General features: G+C 36.5%; 1 protein-coding gene across 3 annotated transcripts in view; it reads right to left on the bottom strand.

The window, feature by feature from the left end:
• The window catches only part of LOC137156180 (adhesion G protein-coupled receptor A3-like), a 444,419-nt gene that overhangs the window by 46,447 nt on the left and 376,982 nt on the right, over window positions 1–20,990 (bottom strand). For all 3 annotated transcript variants that reach the window (XM_067552912.1, XM_067552913.1, XM_067552914.1), the window contains 3 exons: window positions 14,587–14,714; window positions 13,227–13,350; window positions 4,398–4,543 (listed from right to left, as the gene is read on the bottom strand). In XM_067552912.1, coding sequence (XP_067409013.1) covers window positions 4,398–4,543; window positions 13,227–13,350; window positions 14,587–14,714 — 398 coding nt within the window. The remainder of the gene's footprint in view (window positions 1–4,397; window positions 4,544–13,226; window positions 13,351–14,586; window positions 14,715–20,990) is intronic.

Below are 20,990 nucleotides of genomic sequence, written 5' to 3' on the forward strand. Positions count from 1 at the left end.
TTTGATACATGTCTTATATGCATTCTAAAGCATTCAATTGAAGAACAGTTTGGAAAATGCCAGAATTTTAAGAGTTAATGAGTTTCTTTCACTAAATTGGCAGCTTGCAATGAAAGCTTGCATTTTATATAATCATTGAATCATGCAGAAAAGAAGCCACTATACTCAAAATAATATTGCCGAGGAATAAGTTTCAGTAAAAATATACTAGTTATATAAGAATTTCCTTTAAGTTCCTAAAGCATTTCAGTTTTGGTCACCGTACCCATTCATATCAGGAAAATAATCTATAGATGGCTAGTATTTCTTTCAGCAACCAAACACCCTTATCCTTAGTCAAGAAGCAGAGAAAATCTCTGCTTAAAAAAAAAAAAATCTACAGGGGAAATAGATTAAATACTATTGTAATTTACTTTAATTTTTTCAAAATTATTAAATGCTATAGTGATAAAGCAGAAATCTTTTTGCAAGGCATATTTTAACAAAATAATAGAATAAAAAAGAAGTTATAAAATTCAAGTCCCAATAAAAGCAATAAAATGGTATTGCAAAGACCCATCAACTGCAAAACTGACAAGACAAAAAGTTGATAAAAACCACAACAGGTCTACACTGATTTTTACATTGCTGAATTTAATAAACATCTCTTTCTGGGCTAAATTTATCTTTATGAGTCAATTTTTTTAAAATGGCACAAATAGGCTAAAAATGTATATCTGTAATTGTACACACAATTAGTATAAAACTGCATGCCCAAATGGTTAAATGTACACGCAAATGGCAAGACAGATTCCTGATTATTTGCACACATAAATGCAGTAATAGTGTGTGTAACTTCAAGTGTCTTTTACACACAGAGGTCGGGTCTCCATTTTGAAAATTTGGCCCTTTGGCATTTATTCAGTATTTCCTACTACTTCAGCTGCTTAAAAAACTGAATCAAGCTCTTTGAAAAATGCATTATGTTTTTTTAATTTCTTGGTAAATATTTGGTAAATGCTGTGCTACTGAGTTATTGTTTAATTTCCTGCTGTAGAATCCTCCAGTGAATCACAACAGACATCCTTACGTTTCCTACAGCAAGAGTACATTAAAGGAGTGTATAAACATCCATATGCAAACTGGGAAGCCAGTCAATTCTACACATTCATTGAGAGGAAAGAAAAGCTGTAGAAGAGCAGCAAACTGTGCAGTTTTTGCCATGTACACTCATAGATATGTTCCAGAGGGGTAGCCATGTTAGTCTGTTTTTAGCAAAACAGCGAGAATCCTGTGGCACCTTAAAGACTAACAAATTTATTTGGGCATAAGCTTTCGGACAGAAATCCACTTTGTCTGATGCATGAACATAGATATGTTCAACAGAAGCAGAGATACCAGCCAAACTAGACCTATACACCTGAATTACTGATAGCAATTTACCTTGTAGTTTTTTTTAATTGCCTTTGCAGGTCATATTATATACATTTTACAAATGATGGCCCTGATATGTAAAAGGGCCTCACCTCAGCATTTATTATCGTGAGCACTATTTTGCACAATTATCTGTGGGTGCCAAAATTCAGGTAATCTTTTTTGTTTGTTTTTACAAAAAATCAGCCCTGAAAAAATTTCAGTATTAGCCTTTACTTATGTGAAAATATTTCATGCATTCAAAGGTACGACAGCCAATGTCAGCTTTCAGGTAAAAAAAAAACCTAACATTAGCTGGTTAAAACTGATTTCTTATTAATATACTAACAATTTAAGCATTATCAAATGGATTTTATAGAAATATTATGAAACTAGTATTAGCCATTATGGAATCGCATCGGACATTTCAGCAGTTGCATCTCTAAGACATATGATACTCCGAGTGAGAAAAATAACTGTAGAATCATTTTAGTTAGCTATTAAACAATTATTTTCATGTGCTCTTACAGCTAGAAGTAGGTCTATCATATCTATTGTAAAATTTAAAATACCTACTATTTATTTTCACTGGCTGAGAAACTCCATACGATTGCCACAACCAGGGCTCTAATTAGAATAATCTTTTCTGTAACCTGATTGTCTGTTGTTTTCTTCTAGCTCTAACAGAATTTGAAGAACATTCAATACACTGGATCTGTGTAACCTGAACAATTTTCTTCCTTAATAACCTCACTACCACACTTGAAAATTGGCAATTATTCATTTCGCCATGAGCAAATAACTGAATGACTCAAATTCACATCTGTGAAGAATGGTATAGTAAATCACAGATTAGCACCCTCAAGATCTCTCAACAAAAACATTTCCCTTGCTTACACCTAAAACAAGGCCAACATTCAGTGTGAGCCTTCTCTCTACTAGACACATTTTACGTAAGCTTTAATCAATTTCATCTTTGGAAAGAAAATATTTTAAAAAGCAGAGAACTAATGACAGTAATAAACATTTCATTCAATGAGGTCTGGATTATAAAACTCAAATCTTTCCATGGAACATAAGTACACAATGAATATTTTTATATAATTTTAACTATCTGGATCAGGTCCACACAGCACGGACTATAAGGGCCATATAACAGATTTTATATTCTCAGTAAGAGCATAAGAATGGCCATACTGGGAGATCAATGGTCTATCTAGCCTTGTATCCTGTCTTCTGACAGTGGCCAGTGCCAGGTGCTTCAAAGGGAACGAACAGAACAGGTAATCAAGTGATCCATCTCCTGTCACCTATTCTCAGCTTCTAGCAAATAGAAGCTAGGCACACTTCAGAGAATGGTTTGCATCCCTACCCATCCGGGCAAGTAGCCATTGATGGACTCCATGAACTTATCAAGTACTTTTTTAAACCTTGTTATAGTCTTGGCCTTCATAACATCCCTATGCAAAAAATTCCACTGATTGACTGTGCATTGTGTGAAGAAATACTTCCTTTTGTTCGTTTTAAACGTGCTGCCTATTCATTTCATTTGGTGATCCCTAGTTTTTGTGTTATAAGAAGGAATAAATAACACTTCCTTATTTACTTTCTCCACACCAGTCATGATTTTATAGACCTCTATCATATCCCCTCTCAGTCACCTCTTTTCCAAGCTAAAAAGTTCCAGTTTTATTAATCTCTCATCATATGCAAGCTTTTCCATATCCCCAATCATTTTAATTGCCCTTTTCTGTACCTTTTCTATTTCCAATATATCTTTTTTGAGATGGGGCGACCAAATCTGCATGCAGTATTCAAAATGTGGGCATACAATGGATTTATAAAGAGGCAATGTGATATTTTCTGTCTTATTATCTATCCCTTTCCTAATGATTCCCAACATTCTGTTAGTTTTTTTGACTGCTGTTGCACATTGAGTGGATGTTTTTAGAGAACTATCCACCATGACTCCAAGGTCTCTTTCTTGAGTGATAACAGCTAACTCAGACCCAATCATTTTATATGAAAAGTTGGGATAATGATTTCCAATGTGCATTACTTTGCATTTATTAATATTGAATTTCATCTGCCCTAGTCACACAGTTTTGTGATGTCCCTTTGTAACTCTTCGCAGTCTGCTTTGGACTTAACTATCTAGAGTAGTTTTGCACCATCTGCAAATTTTTCCCCCTCACTGTTCAGCCCTTTTTCCAGATCATTTATGAATATGTTGAACAGTACTGGCCCCTCTACAGACCCTTGGGGGACACCACTATTTACCTCTCTCCATTCTGAAAATTGACCATTTTTTGCTATTCTGAGCATTTTTCTACAGAATTGACTATTTTGGACTGAGTTTTCATGAAATTATGGTCCCCTAGTGAGAATTCTTTTGAGATTATCACTGCTATAAACTCAGAAGAATTCTTTCCAGATGGTCTCCTCTATTGAGCATCTTAACAATCTCTCAGGAAATAATAGATCATTTCTGGTGTGGGGTGAAGTGGGTGGTAGGAGGACTGCCATAGGATTTCTATGGAATGAGGAAGAGTAGGAGTATGATTTGTGGGCATGAGGGGAAAGTGAAAGTCATTATGGACCAGTTTCTGATAATGGAATAGTACTATACTCCACAAGCAGCCACAGGATTTGGCTCAACAGGAAATCAATAGGACTCCTTGGGTAGGTAAGTGCTATCTGGCATAAATAAGGGTATCAGAATCTAGCTGTATATAACTTCTACATATTTCAATGTTTTGAGTGATATTAGCCACCACCAGCTCTGTAAAGTTGTAGATTTTTCCACATATTCAACAGACATTTCTGAAGTACTCTAAGGGATTCAGGTTTTCAGTGGTGTTATCTACAGTTCGCACAACTAAAGATGACAGCACAAAAAAAAAAAAAAAAAAGTAAAAAAGAAATGCAATGACTGTTTAGCATTTTTAACAATTCTTAGGAACTCAGAAAAAAAAATATCAACCTTGAATGTTATTAGTCCATACCTGAGCAATGGCTGTTTTGGATAAGAAGGCTGGTCACTGTTTTGGCATGGCTGAGCTTTTTTTGTGACTTGCTTATAAATATTCCTTGCAGTTACTCCAATCCATAGCATAGTGGAGAGGGTGGAATAATGCAATACTATGCCAACCTAAAACAGGGTGATAGTTATAGAAATCAGCAAATGGCCAGTAAAATAACAAGACTTTGTAATTTAAGCCAATTGTACAAATGCACAAGCCGAACCAGAATAATTTTATTTTAAATGAACTGAATTTGTTATTACCTTAACAACATTTTTGCATTTCTCTGGTTACTTCTAATCAGTGCAAGAGAATTAAAATGATTTAAAAAGCAGGTGGCATTTCTTACTTAAACTAATGCTTAAATTATAATTGCTAATATCTGAGACACCAAGTAAGATGATATGAAATCAGAACACACAAAATCTGTTTTCTGAGAACATCATTAGTGGCTACTCTCTGTATGTGAAAATTTAAGCTTATGGAAGATTGGCTTGATCCTCTAAGTTTTGTGAGCAAAGACTCTGCCACTGTTTTGCTAATTATGCTGCCTATAATGCAAATTTAAAGTCTGAGGTCAATGAAATGGCAAACTTCTTGTCTGAAATTATACTATCAGCATTAATTTTAGTAAATTTTGTAGGAGCAGTGTATCTTATTTCTCTCTCAACTAGATACAGCCACATATGACCTCATTAAATGACCTGTTAGTAGGTTGGGATCAGATCCTAGCATTTCAGACATGCTAAGAAAAAATATTTTTGGTGTCTTTTAAGGATCTTGCCATCTTTGCCACATCATAGCCAAAAATAGATGAAGAAGACTGGCATCTTTCAAAACAGCCCTTTGTATAGAAATAAAAGAAAAAGGAAGTACAAACCTAACAGCGTGGCTGTCCTGATCTTTCCAATAAACTGCCATGTTGTATCATTAAATGTAATACAAAAATACCAACAATGCTAAGATACTAACATCTGTACTATGCTAGTAACTGTTATTCATTACTGTGGAAACAATAATTGGAATTTTATCCAATCTCCAAAGCTTTATTACATTAGCTAAGTCTCCATCTGATTATATAAAATGAGGTTACCTTTGAAACAATAACCTGACATTTTGCCATGACAAGTAAAATATTGCTATAATTGGAAAGCACATAAATTTTTAGGGAATACAGAGAATTGCTGAATAAAGCTAACACACATTTATTATAATGATTTATCTAAACTAAAGTTCCATTTTTGCTTAAGCTGAAACAAAATAATTGATGGAAAGAGGAAATTTTGTTTAGGTTTAGTAATACATCACAATACTTATACACACACAATAAATATTAATCAAGAGAAAGACCATTGGAATTATTTTCTTTTTCCTGGACTTGTCTGACACATAACACAGGGGAGGGTATGGACTTCACAGGGGCTGTCGCTTGAGGTGAGAGAAGCAGAAATAAGAGAATGAGACATCTATGTACCATCAGCTGGCAGATGTTGCCAATTCAAAGGCAACTGCTGTTTGGGTTTAGTTCATGTGCAGCTTGCATCACAGTTTTTCAGGGACCCAGTGAGTACGAGTATGAATCCAAGGCTGGGTGTATGTGTGTGTGTTTGGGGAGGAATAAGGAGGAAGAATCAGAAAAAAACAAGGGACCAAGTTGATAACGTTGTTCCAGTTATTTCAGTGTAGGGCTGAGGTTGTGTATGGTAAGATTATTCAGCAAAAATATTTCAAGAGTTTCACAAATGCATGCGCATGAGGGATAAGTGTACATGAATGTGTGAGGTTCAGAAAAAATATGAAATGATAAGATTCACTCCATTCCCTATTGCCGCACCAACAGATATGACCAACAATATGAATTACTGTGGATCCTAATAAAATCGTATAATAAAATATTAATAGTGGCCACTTCACTGCAGTATCAAAGAAGCAACAGAAAAGGGGGACAGAACAGAATTCCTGTGTGTCACCCTATCCACATGACTTTTCTTTATATCAAGCCTGTCTTTCGGAGACTAGACCCTTCAGTAACATAGGAGGAAACATGCTAACAAGGAAGAGAGACCAGAAATACTATTAGCTGTTATGCAACCACTTAAGTAATAAGTCTATTTAAAAACCTATTGGTATTTCCTGCCTTTAACAGAGGAGAACATGTTTTCTGGCCCTGAATGACTGGTAAATTTGAAGGATGATGGTGGCTCCAGACTTCTTATTTAGCCAGACATACATGCAGGCATTCATGAAATATGCTCAGTGCAGATTGGGTGGATGCATTGGGCTCCTATATTCAAGTCAGAGGGCAACAATGCCCTTTTTCTTCAGAGATTCTAAAGCCAGAAGGGACTATTATCATCTAGTCTGACCTCCTGCTGCCTCTTCCTGCTGATGGTTTTGTTTGTGCCTTACTTCATTCCATCAACACTGGATTAGAGGACAGAATTTTTTTGCTGTTAAATATGTATTCAATAGAACAGAAGTGTTTGTCATGCCTGGCTTTGGAATATCTCAAGTTTTGTAAGGGCATCCTCATGCAAAACCAGATACAGGATATGGGAGTTCAAATGTATGTGGTGGGTACTGAAAGTCCCAGTGGGTTACATGATTAAGTGGTTTAGATTTATTTGTGCATATTGTGTTATCGGACTTGAGTTGGGATACATGGACAGATGCCATATAAAATCCAAACAAATAAATAGATTAAAAATTAAATAGTTTAAACATGATGAAAATATGCTTGATGTGGATGTGGAGCTCAGGTTCATCATTGTGTACAGATGATGTACATACTTGTGAGAAGGGCCCTGTTTCCAGTATGGAGAAAAGGATAAAGATTGGAGATATTTGAGTAGTGATGTTCATCACAAGAGAGTTTTGTACTGACAGTCCCATGTGTGCTTTCACCGAAAACTAGAGGGAGACCAGCCAGAACCGTCTGCATATGTTATAGCCAATATTTCCTATGTTGTCTAATAACTTCAGTTGCTAAAGCCAAAATCCTCTTTTTTTCCATAATAATTGCATGATCTCAGTCTTTTTAAGGGTTTTGTGTTCTTGGAACTGCATCACTGGAATACACACCATTTACCTGAAAAACTTATTACACTTTTTTAAAGCAAAAGTTTTGAGAAAATGATGTATTTATGTCCTCCTTTAAAAATTTGTTCACTGTCTTAGAGGTAGCTTAAGTACCATGTGATGTTACAGTTGCTATGGTAATGACTGGTCTCTTATTGATTACCAGAACAATACTTGGGTAAACCCACATAAAATATTGGTGTTTAATGCTCCCTTGGACAGCCTTAATTTGTACTTCTTTCTTGTTGTCAATTTTTCCTTTTTAAAATTGCAGACATGTTCTGGAGAAGATTGGTTTTAATTCAGTTGCTTCGGTTTGGTTGTGGCTGCACATACCCCCTGAAATCCTGGAGAGGTAGGAATTAAGGAGTTGATTAATCTATTTTAGGTACTTATATAGTCACCATCACCACAGTAGCTGGGTGCTTCACTCTCTGTAATGTAATTACCCTCCCAATATCCTGGAAGGTAGGGAAGAATTATTACCTTCATTTTACAGATGAAAAATTTAGGCCCAGAGGTCCAGATCCACAGAGGTACTTGGGTGCCAAATCCCCAAATTTAGGTGCCACCATTATGCACAAAACTTCCACTTGGTAGCTGCCTACCCCTTAGGCACTTAAACTAATTTGGTACCTAAGTTTTTGGAGTACAAGTTCCCTAGAACCTCTACTTTTCTGCCTCTGGGCAAGAGCACTGCTGCTTCTCTTTGGGTGCTCAGATGCCTATCTCCTACCTAAGTTCTAGTTTTTTTACTGAAGTTGTTCCACGTCAAGTAAATAATTGAATAATTAAGTATTAATTGGGCCAGAGAAAATGTGAGAATGACTCTATAGCTTAGAATACTCCCCTAATCGATCACTAGCAGAGATAGGTGCCCAAGTCCAGGCAGCAGGGAAGCACCTATCTCTGAGAGGGACCAGGGTCTAGGACACATCCATTTCATCCGCATCTCTAGAGCTCTGCAAATCCATGGATATTCACGGACCATTTTTTGCAGATTGTGGTGGGATGGTCCCGACCTCTGTGACTTCTGGGGCAGAACTGGAGCAGCTGCCAGCCAGGGGTGCAGCCAACAGCTGATCAGCTGTTAGGCTGCTGGCAGGGCTCAACAGTGGATCAGCTGTTAGGTGGGAGGGACAGCTAAGAGGGCTCATCAGCTGTTAGGTGGAGCACAGGGCTATCAGCTGTTAGGCTGTGGGCAGGGCTCAACAGCTATTAGAGGGTGGGGCTCATCAGCTGTTTGGGGTGGCAGGGGCTCAACAGCTGAAGAAGGGATGCTGGCTCCATAACAGTTGATGTGCGGATGCAGGTAAATATTTTAGAGGGCGGATTGCATGTGGGGTGAAAGTTTATTCCTGTGGATGAGGATCGGATGTAGATTCACAAATTTGTATCTGCACAGGGCTCTATGCATTTCTCACTGGATATTTAGGGATCTCCCCACCTACTAGCATGCTAGTTTGTGGATTGCATTTTAAGGTACCCATCTCTTCCCACTCATGCACAGGCAGCTGAGTGCCTATCTCAGACTTTAGGGATCACAGTCTTGTTCCTATGATTTTCTAGGTGCCTAAAAGTGAGGCATAATGTTGCAATGCTGTACTACAGAGGAAATACTCTGTAAATGCTGTACTACTGAGGAAACTACTTGTTTTTCTTTAGTTCAACTATTTGACTTTCAAGGAGATAAAAAGGTGCACCAGTGACCTAATACAGAAAACAGTCCTTGTTCCGATCATTAACTCTTTCTCCTTAAACTGGGATCGTTGTGTGACACTTAATTCTGGGGTAGAGGGACGGTTTAATGTAAATATTCTGCAAAGACACCTGCTGGCTAACGAGGAAGGGTCTGAATGGAACTCAGTTTATTATTCCATATAGGTAAAAGAGTTGTAAATGAGGTTATGTCATGTGCAAGAGAAAGTGCAGGGGGTGTGGAGCTGAGCATGATGAGAAAGCTAAGATTTCATTGAAGAGAAGATTCACTCCACAGCACTGAGAGCAGTGACTCCAGGTTTATTCCATCAGAAAAGGCTGCATTTGGAATTTTCTACCAAGTACTGCACTATGAAACAACAGTGCAGACTTCTCTCTGTCCTTTCCTTTGTTCCAGGGCTGCATTTATAAAGCAGGGAGAGACACTGATGGTACTGTAACTGTATCCCCTATGGAATATATATTCAATTGTTTTAATGCTTCTTTGAGATAAATAATTTGAAATAGTATCTTTACAAAATGTACGATTAAACAGCAGTGTTATGGTAATATTTTTGATGGATACATCCTATCTGAAATACTATCAGATAGTTCTGTACCAGTGTTCTTTACAAGGGGCTGTTTCTACCCAGGTCCAGTTGTGCTTGGAAGAAAATAAAAAAGGATCAGCCAATCCTGGTTTCTGCTTACACAGTCCTGAGGGACACCTGAGCCCAATATGGCTATGTAAATCGGTTGTGCCCTGGGTTGACTGATATTGAGGATGGTTGTACTCATTGTGTGCACCCAATCCACAGGGCCTTGTGTGGAGCTGCTTAAGGAACTATTGAGTATCCTCATATAAATGAGCTCTCAGACATCCTGAGAAGCCATCTGCAGATCCCCCTTCAATCCAGCATGGGCCCCTTACAGGTTACTTCAAACCCTGCTGCAATAATGCCTACAAAGCTGTCACAAGAGGAGAGAGGTACCAGGACTGGGGACTCTGAGTGACTCTTTTACATGTGTGTTGGCAAGCAAGGAGGTTAGGAAAAGTCTCTGGTGGTGAAACCATGTCTATGAGTGGAAAGCTTGTTCAGTCTGTGCTGTTAGCTGAAATATCCCCATCATGGGCTGTTCAGTCCATTCTATTTTCCCTGCTGTCAGTGAGCGCCTCTCAGGGAATCAGAGAAGCAGTGCACATGCTCAGTGAGCCCAGTGTCATCCCTGGACCGTAGCTGGAGTATGGCGCTGACATTGTCCATAGACAGGGCATGATGTTACGTGGATGAGTAACCCTAATGCAGCTGTTTTGGAGGGCATGTGTGTGGGGTCTCAGGATCTGTTGAGGTTTCTCTAGCTGCATAGTGTGACCATGCTTTACAGTGGCTCAAGATTTGGCTTAATACCATGACAGGAAATAAGTACCATATGCATTTCATTTTATGAAAAAATGTGTGTAGTTTATGTATTACTCATAACAGAATTATTAATAACTCATTTAACTAAATCTATTTTTCATTATTACTGTTAATATTGTTACTGTGCAATCTGCAAGGTAAATAACCAGACAAAAATTGTAACAACAGATGGTCAATTTGTGACCATGTAATTACATGGCCATGGCTGTCCTGTAAACTAATCTGCTACCCCCCACTTGCAAACTACAGATAAAAAATGGTAAATGATGTTAAGAATTGCTAGAATTTAGAGATTAATTACCATGCAATTGGCTAGATATTAAGATATATTTATCTCAGAATAATGAAATAGACAACCATGTCATATAAAATAATGTCATATAAGACATAGTTCACAATTTTGAGCTTACTGCATTAGAGAAGCTTATAATATTTATAGGTGCTGTCTGCTGAAAGTCACATACAAATGTAAATTTTCAACTTTCAGAATAGGTTACAGAAAATTAGAAACCTCTTCCTAACATTGGTTATGGGAGCTGTATTATAGAAATTTCTGTTCATATTTAAAAAATAGTCTAATAGTATAAAATGTAAAGGTCATGTTTCAAAGAGTGTTTGAATTTTAAGTTGTGAAGAACAGGAGAATACTAGCATGGAAGTGTTGTCTTGTGGTTAGAACAAGAGAACATGAGTCAGGATTTCTGGATTCTCCTTGTGGCCTTGTAATGTGACTTTCACTTAACTTCTCTGTGCCTTGGTTTATCCACCTGTGCAACTGATATACTAGTAAGAATGTCACTTGAGTATTTTGAGGTTATTTGTGTTCATAAAGGACTTTGACCTCCTCCAATGACAGTACTATAGAAGTACAAAGTATTACTTCAGCAAGAATAGCCTTGAAAATTCTCATTGGTATATTACACAGATCCAAAATATTTGACCATGATTTTAATTGGATTATATTTAAGAATTTCATAATACATTAAGCACTAACTGTATTAACTATGGGTCGAATGCTGCCTTTATTTACACCCATGCAGTGACACTGAATCCGTTATAACAATGGGGAAAATTTAGTCTCTTGTTTGCTTCCCTCAGACAGCAATAATTCTCAATTAAATTTTTACTTTATAAGTAAATTCTGAGAAAATACAGAAGGGCAGTTTACATGCTGCTATTTTTAGTAAGCCTGCTGAGCAATTATGAGTGCTTAGAAGAACAATTGCAACACTTTTTGACTCTCGTCGTTAGCAACAGAAATATTATAATGCATGAATGAAGAAATATTTTTTTAATTAAAAAAGTGGGCAAAGAATAATGAATAAATTAGCTAAAAGAGGCAAGCAGGCAAGTTGGGCCTCTATTCTCAATTAAGACTTATTACTGGGGATGCGTTTTTATCCTCTTGACTGCTCAAACCCATGAAGCTCTGCTCACTTTTGAATTAAATGTGAGAATAGAACTTCTAGTATATCAGTACTGTGGCTAGACTGTGCAGACTCACTTCCATCATGAGTAATGGAAAGAGATCATCCACACATTCATTTTCAATGGGCTGGGTCTCAAAACTATAGCCTGTTGAAGTAAAGGGGAATACAAATCTCATATTAGAGGTCTCAAGGCTAATACCGTTAGATAAAAGCCAAGTGTTGCATTCACAGATATTTTTGCCTAATGAAATTCTGTAGCAAAGGTCAGCAACAATATCATTCATTAGAACAGGGGCATATGTTGTAAAAAACTCCAGAAAAAATTATCAGAGATACAAGGCTGGATTTTAACTGGCCTTGTAAAGCTTTGCTGAGAGGGGAGGACTGATGCAGCCTCCTTCCCTTCCTGTCCTGCCAAAGGGCCGGTCAGAACCTCAGTGTCTGTATCCAGCAGAGCACAGAGACCGCTCCCTCTGTGAGTGTCTGGGGATGTAGACCATAAAGGGGGTTTAACATGAGGAGCAGCAGCCTGCACAATCTCCCGCCCTCCCACCATCTACATACCAGGAAGCTCAGTGAAGCTTCCTAATACACCCAACACTTCCCAAGGTGTCCCAGGCACAGGGAGGCACAGAATTGCTTCCCATGCCTGAGCTGAACTTAAAAGACATAATTATATTATAAACATTAAGCTTCCAAAATTATATTCAGTGATTATACAGTGGGCATAAAGGGCCTACACTACATGCTGAAACAGGTAGGTTAGGATGATGATAAGCAACCACAATACTAATAATTCTAACTTTGCCCTCCAATCCAAAGATCTCGAAGGGCACTACAAACATGAATAAATCATAGCTCCCAACACCCTGGTAAAGAAGGAAAATCGTATTAACTCAATTTTGGTTTTGGATAGGGAAACTGAGGCACAGAGCTGTTACTGTATTTGGCCAAGTTCACACAGTGACTCAGTGGCACAGATGGAAAGAGAATTCAGAATTCCTGACTTCCAGGGCTGCATATTAGCCACAATCCTCATAATGATTACTAATTCTGGTGCATATGTCTGATAAAATACAGAAGAGTCTTTGATAAGAAAGAATATTATCGGTATTAAATCAACACATATAATTTCACGGTCTTTTTTCTTTTTAAAATAAGAATAAGATAACAAAAGTACTTACAGCTTGACATATAATTGGGTATTTTATCCGATTGATTCCACCAGCAAAGACAGCAAAAGTAAGAGCAGTATGGAAACAGAAGTTGAGAAGCATGTGCCATCCTTTTCTACTGATTCGGATTGTGCTGTTTAAAATTAACATATTTTTTTAATTCACATCTCGATTGTGAAAATCTTAAAATGCATTCTCATATTTTTGGAAAAAATATTTTTGAAATATAGATTTCAAACTCTCAGATTCTTGACTACCAGGCTACCTGCAGCATAGAGGGTCTGATATGAAGCCCATTGAAGTCAATGGGAGTTTCTTTTTTACTGACTTTAATGGGCTTTGAATCAGGCCCAGAATGACGAGTGATACATGAATGTATGTCTTTCTGCATGATGTCATATATACAATAGTCTAAATATGACAACGCTGAAGGATTACATGTAAACTAAAGATCAAAATTCATTGCATTAAATACAATCTTGATTAATGTTTATCAGCTTATACACTAAAATACACTCCTGCTCTTTTAAGTTGCTAATGACTTTTGACTACTGTACACACACACACACACACACACACACACACACACACACAGTTAAAAATCTTATTCATATAAATGAAAACACAAACTTTCTAAAACCAAAGCGATTCAAAAGCAAGAAAACAACTCTCTGAGAAAATGAGATTTATCAAACTCTTTGCATAAGGTTGTTCTGATTCCAATACAATTAGTGTACCTTTCCAATGGGCTACTGTGGAACTGGAAGCTAGCATCCAGTAGTTTGATATCAAAGGTGGCCTTATGTCCAGGAGCTTTATATTGCAGTGTCAAGTGATAAAGAATACAGGAAATTTTAGGAACAGTATAAGGCTATCTAGACATACATCTTCTCCTTTTTAGGGGAAGCTACAGCGTGGGAACAAGGTCACCATAATATTTTATGGATTTACAGTTTTCTAGTCCTTAAATTTTGTGTTTCTGTGTGAAACCCAATATTTGAATGGGTAATTTTTCTAAATGTAGTCAAGAAGGACACATTACCATATGTTGCTGTTTAGAAGAGCTTGTTTTGGTATGTGTTGTCACATGCAGAAAGATTAATTATTAATGTTTTTGAGGGCAAAGTTCAGTTTCCCTTTTCACCCACAGAGTTTAGTGTAAATAAAACCCATTATTTGGCTTTCTATAGATTTTTACTTTTGAAGTACCTTTCTCTACTCTTTTTTGGCTATATTATACTGTAAATTTTAGTAACGGAACCATTTAAGCATTTACCTTTGCACAAAGAAAAGATAGATATGGACTGCTTCAGTTTAAGGCTGACCACTCTAACATGAAAGTGTATTTGCTTCTGTATTGAATTCCTACCTGTGATGCACAATGTAAGTGATAATGGACGCAAACAGGCACAATAACATGACTGCAGTACATGCATATACCACAGGGTGCAGGAACTCCCCTGGGTACTGGGGAAAGGAGAGCACTGTCTTCAAATCCTGCCGAGGAAGGAAAATAAAATTAGCATTTTAAGATAATCTAAGACTTCACTGCAATACTCCCATCATTCCCTATTACCCCCCTCTAGATTTTCACATGCTGTAATTTGGAACAGAAAAGTAGATGATGAACTTTATCTGCATAAAGTTCATGAATTTACAATTAGATCAAACTGCTCTCCATTCGTCCGCATATAGTAAGGGGGAAATTAACTTTCTTCCAAAGGCAAGTCTATCCTAATTAAAAAAATCCAGAAAGAAAAATGTGCAAAATTCTACAGCAAGCCGGCATCAGTAACGTCTATGGTATCTGATAGCATGATCCTTATGCATCTATTTTACTATGATAGTGAATACAAAATATCTATTTACCATGAAGGTCCCTAGATGGCAAATATTCTACTTCCAATGTACTCAATTCTTCTTATGGAAACAGAAATGTGACAAGAGATCCAAGATAACTAACTGAGAGGATTCTTTATTAAGATACTACAGGAGTCGGATCCTCAGCTGCTGTAAATCAGCATAAATCCATCTGGCCCAATAAACTGGGGTGAAATGTCTTTCCATAACAGGGTCAAATGCCACCCTTTGATACAGGCATGCATAGCTTCTGTTGATGTCACTTCAACAGCAGCTTCACAATTACATCTAAGGGCAAAATCTAGCTGCAAGAGTTCTTTGTAGGTATGTTGGAGATGTTGCCACAATTATTCAGAGAAACAACATGGCAGCGAGAAGTGAGAATATTGACAAAGGACATATTTTGGTGGACTTAACCATATCAGATTCCCATACCAACCTGTTGGATACTCACCCTGGTTGTGCCTGGCATAAGGTCCCAAACACAACTAAGACTCTTGGAGATAACCGGAGAAGCCACATCAGCATGTAAAGTGGATTGAAAGGCAAATGTAGCCTTTGTTATAATGGAAGACGATGAGGTGTCTCTGGCCATTCTGGGTCAAACTTGAAAAAACAATAGAGGTCCACTGGGACACACTAAAATGCGCATGTCTGTGTGCCTACATTTTTGCAAGCAACTACTACAACTGTGCATATCAATCATTACTTGAGCTAATGTACATTGCAATTTGCTGATGTCAGTTTCCATACACAGTTACATTAACTGTGCATGCAAATATAAATAGGCAAATGTGCATGACCTCTGGATCTGTAGTTTTAAAAAAATTAGCCTTTTATATTTGTCAGTTAAAGGATGGAAGAAACTCATTAACAAAATGAACATTTTCCAGTACTCTTAATAAAATGAAGCCTGTGTGGTAACACTCAGGAAAACCATAGAGGGACTGGAAAATTGAAGTCACCTAGAAGCTAAGTAGGCACATTTTACAAATTTTTTTACAGTTAAAAATAATGTAGAGACATTGGGAAAAACTAGAGTTCCTGCAGGTGGATATGAATATATTTGGGGTAACAGCACTTAAGGACAAAGAATGAAAATCATGAAAATTTCATAAACTACAATGACTTGATGAATCCTCAGCTTAACAGTTAAGAAGGATTTATAAGTATTAAGATTCATTAAAAGGAGTTTTTCTTATTTGTTGGTTCTAATTTTTGCCCCGTGAAGAGAGTCAACCCATTTAATGACTTGAAAGAAAGAGATTAATCGGCGTCCTCTTCTGGGAAAACCACAAATCTGATACTAATGACTATAAGGACTCTAATCACACCTTGGCTTGGTCTACACCTAAAACGTAGGCCAACCTAACTACAACACTCAGAAGCCTGAAAAATTCACACCCCCTCCCGAGAGATATAATTAGTCGACCTCAGCCCAACTGTACACACTGCAAAGTCAATGGAAGAATTCCTCCATGAGAGAGGCTCCTAGCTTTGATCTGGCAGCTCTCTAGGTCTAGAGACCTATTCTTCTGTATATATTTAAAATATAAATTCCATTTATAATGAACTTGTTACTTTAAATTAATTCTTTAAAATTTTAAGAATTAACCTCCTCCCATTCCGCCCCCCCCTCCCCCCCGATTGGCTAAGAATTGTGCAAACAGTTAGTCTGTGCTAGAACATACAAAATATTAACTCATTATTCTCCTTCCAAAGCTTCCTTAAAACTCTTCTTTGCTGTGAAGCCTATATCTTGATCACAGTTAGGCTGCTGGTATGCTGAGACCACAGACTACCATAACCAATACTGTTCCACTGTTTCCTTGGACTCGTATCTGTCTGTTGTCTCTTGTCTTATACTTAGATGGTAAGCTCTCTGGATCAGGAACTGATTTTTTTGTTCCTAGTGTTAAAATAATACAAATAATACATAATAAAATAATAATATTAACATCCTAGTCTCCCACACATCTGTTTGTATCATCCACCTGTTCTGGCTTATCTTTTAGATTGTAAGCTCTTTTGGGCAGGGACTGTCATTAACTACAAAATACACTGCCTAGCAAAAGGGGGTTGGGTGTGGGACAGACCTCTATGCTACTACTGTAATATACATACAATAAAACTAGAAGTGCTCTGCTGACAAAGATAAAATAGTATCAGCTTCTAGCTCTCATTAATGTGGTCACATTTATGGTGTATAGAATACCTAAACCATGGTTAGAATTTTGTTTCTTTGCCCTTTACTTCCGTTGAAATGTATATAACTGCTACCATAGCTGATATAATAATAGTAATACAATTATTTAAACAAGTAAGAAGAGAAGAAAGCACCTTTCTTATATATCTGCTGTAACCTATTATTGAAAAAAATTATAAAAAGCTAACAGAGTAGAAAACAGGAATAAAAAAAACCCCTCAATGCTGCTTTAAGATATATGTAGTATAGAAAACTTAAAAGGCTTTAATTGACATGGCATCATTTCACATATTAAAGAGTTAGCCTTTAATCTAGTGTAATAGTGTAGATGCAGGATTCGACCAATCCTTCTACACTCGAGTGCTTTCATGAAACCAAATGCCATATGTCTTGCAGTAATACAGCCATTTTTTGCCTGCAGAAAAGTCATGGACAATCAGCCTTTTAAACCTATTTCCATTAGAAACTATTAATAGTTTAATCTTTATCTCTTTTCTGATCTTGTACAGCAAGTCTCCTAAGGGGTGAAATTTTAAGTAAAAGTAATGTAATGTATTATTGCCATCGTAGAATATCCTTTTTTAGAGTTCTGAACACTGAAAACTGATTTCATTACAGATAAGTGATAAATCTATCCTGTCTGCTTTTTAATGATAATTAAAGCTTATTGATCTGTCAACCTCCCCTGAGTGATCTGGGAGAGACAGCATGCAGAAGATAAAGTTAATTTTTTCATGCCTTATGCAAAGTAATATAATTGTACATAACATTTAAACAAGTCTGTTTTGATTTTATTTCCTGGAGCAGATTCAAAGAATGATAATACTGAAAACTGGCAGGAAATATCTGAGGGAAAAATGTATATACAGTCAAGCATTTTGACATTCTAAAGGAACCACTGTCTAGAATTATACGGCCAGTAAAATGCTGCCCTAATCAGAAATCTCCATTCACTCCCACTAGCAGTAAAGATGTTAAGCTCACTTATCACAGGTGTAAATGGCTACACCATATGAAAGGCAGTAGACAATCAGGCCCATAGAAACTAGAGATGGAAAAGATGTATTACATCATCTAATTCATCCCTACAGGATTTAAAAAAAAAAATTCACCACAAACGGTTTTCACCACTTTCCCTTTGGAATTCATACGAAAATCAGTTGTCTATTGCACGCAAATCCATAACGATGGCCTAAAGGGTAATATAAAAAGTATAAAGTGTTGATAAATTATATAACAATAGATAATCCAGCGATATCCAACAGCAAACCCTGAGAAAGAAGGGGGAGAAGATATTTTGCTCTAGAAACCAGGTGTGCACAACATTGTCTGTACTCTTTCACTAAAATATATGAATTAACAAACAAGATAGTGCACTTTAGAATAGGTACATTTTTGTAATCCTTGTATTTATATTGGCTAGTTCTGATTTTATTTTTAATAGGATTCAAAGTCAGATAAAGTGCTATGATTGAAGAAAAATATATAAATATGATTGGCCTAAGCTTTTAAAAAATAAGTGCCTGAAGTTATTCTTGTACGGATCTAGAACTTTCGCTGACTCTTATTTTAACTATCTTAACTTCACTTGTTCACAAATGTGGACCACATGAACAGGCTTCATGAAATTTCTGGCACTTCCTGCTTCCAGTCAGAATGAAAATATTGTGAGAGCACCCTCTTTTATAATATTGTGATACTTCTTTTCACCCTGATCAGAATCAGGAGAGTCAAAGGGTGCATGGAAATGTAATGCAACAGGAAAAAGTCAATCAAACTCTTTAGAACTGACCCCGTACCACCCTCTCCTTCTTCCCCAGTTTTCTCCAAAAGAGAGTTCAGGGTTGTTCCAAGGTTTATGCTGAGCTAAGATTCAGATTGGTTCTATGGTTGTGAAACTGGCCTGGCCATCCCTGCTTATCAGGTACCAAATAGATGACCTCTGACTATGCCACTCTTCTGATCAAAGGAGAATTATTGACGTCCATGCCAAGAAAATCAACAATACTTTAAATAATTTTTAAAAACTAGAGTGATACATTAAGTCCTGCTTTACTGTGATAAAAAATAGGAAACAATTTCAAACTTCACATTTGTTTGGCAAAACTTCATACATAAAAAAAGGAGGAGTTCTAACAGCATTTATTAATCAACTTTCTCTTCATTTAGAAGCATGCTGTTTAGGCGAATTGGAGAATTTCACTTCGATTTATTTACTTAATGTGTGGAAATTATTATGGACAAAAGCAATCTGAAATGGACAGGAATGCATTGTACACAATTACAATAATATTCATCCCCATTAAATTGTGATTGTGTTCTAAGAAAAAAGAAAAAAAGAAAAACAAAGGAAAATATCTGACAAAGATTTAATCTCTTTCTACACAGATTTCAAAGGTTGTCACTATCTCATTAAGAGTTAGAATTCTCTGAGCTATATGCTGTGATTGCAAGAAACTACACTACTCAAAAAAAATAAATGCAGTTTTTGCAGAAATTAAAATATATTAATATAACACTCATATTTGTCTACCCTTATTAAAAGCTTCTGCTTGTTACAAAACAAATGTTGGTAATTATGTATATTAATGCTTTTGAATTTACACATTTAAAATGCTACAATAAATCAGAACAGTTTGCATTATATAGGTGAAGATCTCAAATTAATTATTAATAAATAAGATTCAATAATAAAGCCCCATAACACCTCTGCGAGAAACTAAGCATTACTACACCCCTTTTATACACAGATAAAAGGAGGAAGGGAGAAGGTAAGGTGACTTACCCAAACCCATAATACAAATTAGTGGCAGATGCAAGAATAGAACTCAAGAGTATTGGCTCAGGCTCCAAGTCTTCAGTTCTAACCACCAGACCTCACTTTTCAGCAACTGATCGGGGGAAAATAATGTTATGCAAAAATCTTGATATTATGCTCTCACTTCTAGCCACTTGCCCAGGCAAAACCAGTGTGAAGTGAGGGTACAAATATACCCATTTTAATCTTACTCCCAATTAAAGTATTGAAACTTTCTCTCAAATTTATATCACTTGAACAACATCATGGAGAGAAAAACGGCTAAACGTAAACACCTACATAAACATATTACTCATAGTTATTAATTATTATGGATAAAAATCTCAAATTATATTTACTAAATGAAAACAGTATTAAACAGTCTTTCTGAAGAAGGCCTCCACTAAACCTAGATCTTAACACTTTGTGGATCAGAGACAGCAGCAACTCTAGAGAAATAACTCAACATTCCTCTTTTGATATTCAAAAAAGAAGACGTCTCTCTGTCAAATACATAATAGCTATGATGAATCTGAACATGTGCTGTGCTAGCAGTTCAATGCACAGCTGGATTAATTTAGGCATCTACCTCATCTTGTTCGAGAGTAGGGTATACATTATCCCGATAGTAATGCAAACCTTCAGGATCATTGTAACTTTATTGCTGCACTTCAATTTACTTATATTAGTTCAATTTACTGCTATTGCCCCACAATGTAATAGTGCTTTATGACTTTTTATTGTTCTGTAGAGTGTATATTACACAGCTGGTTTTTTAAAAATACCCTATACGAGTATATTACATCCCATTCTGACTCTCAGACAACATGCCACCTATTTTTAATTTACTGTTAAGGTTAAATACATTAGGTGATCTGGTTAGATGAAGCTATGTATTTTATTATAATTT

Source organism: Emydura macquarii, unplaced genomic scaffold (assembly GCF_026122565.2).
Source record: "Emydura macquarii macquarii isolate MOO-44397 ecotype Brisbane River unplaced genomic scaffold, CSIRO-AGI_Emac_v2 contig_1390, whole genome shotgun sequence".
In the NCBI taxonomy this organism is placed as follows: Eukaryota; Metazoa; Chordata; order Testudines; family Chelidae; genus Emydura; species Emydura macquarii.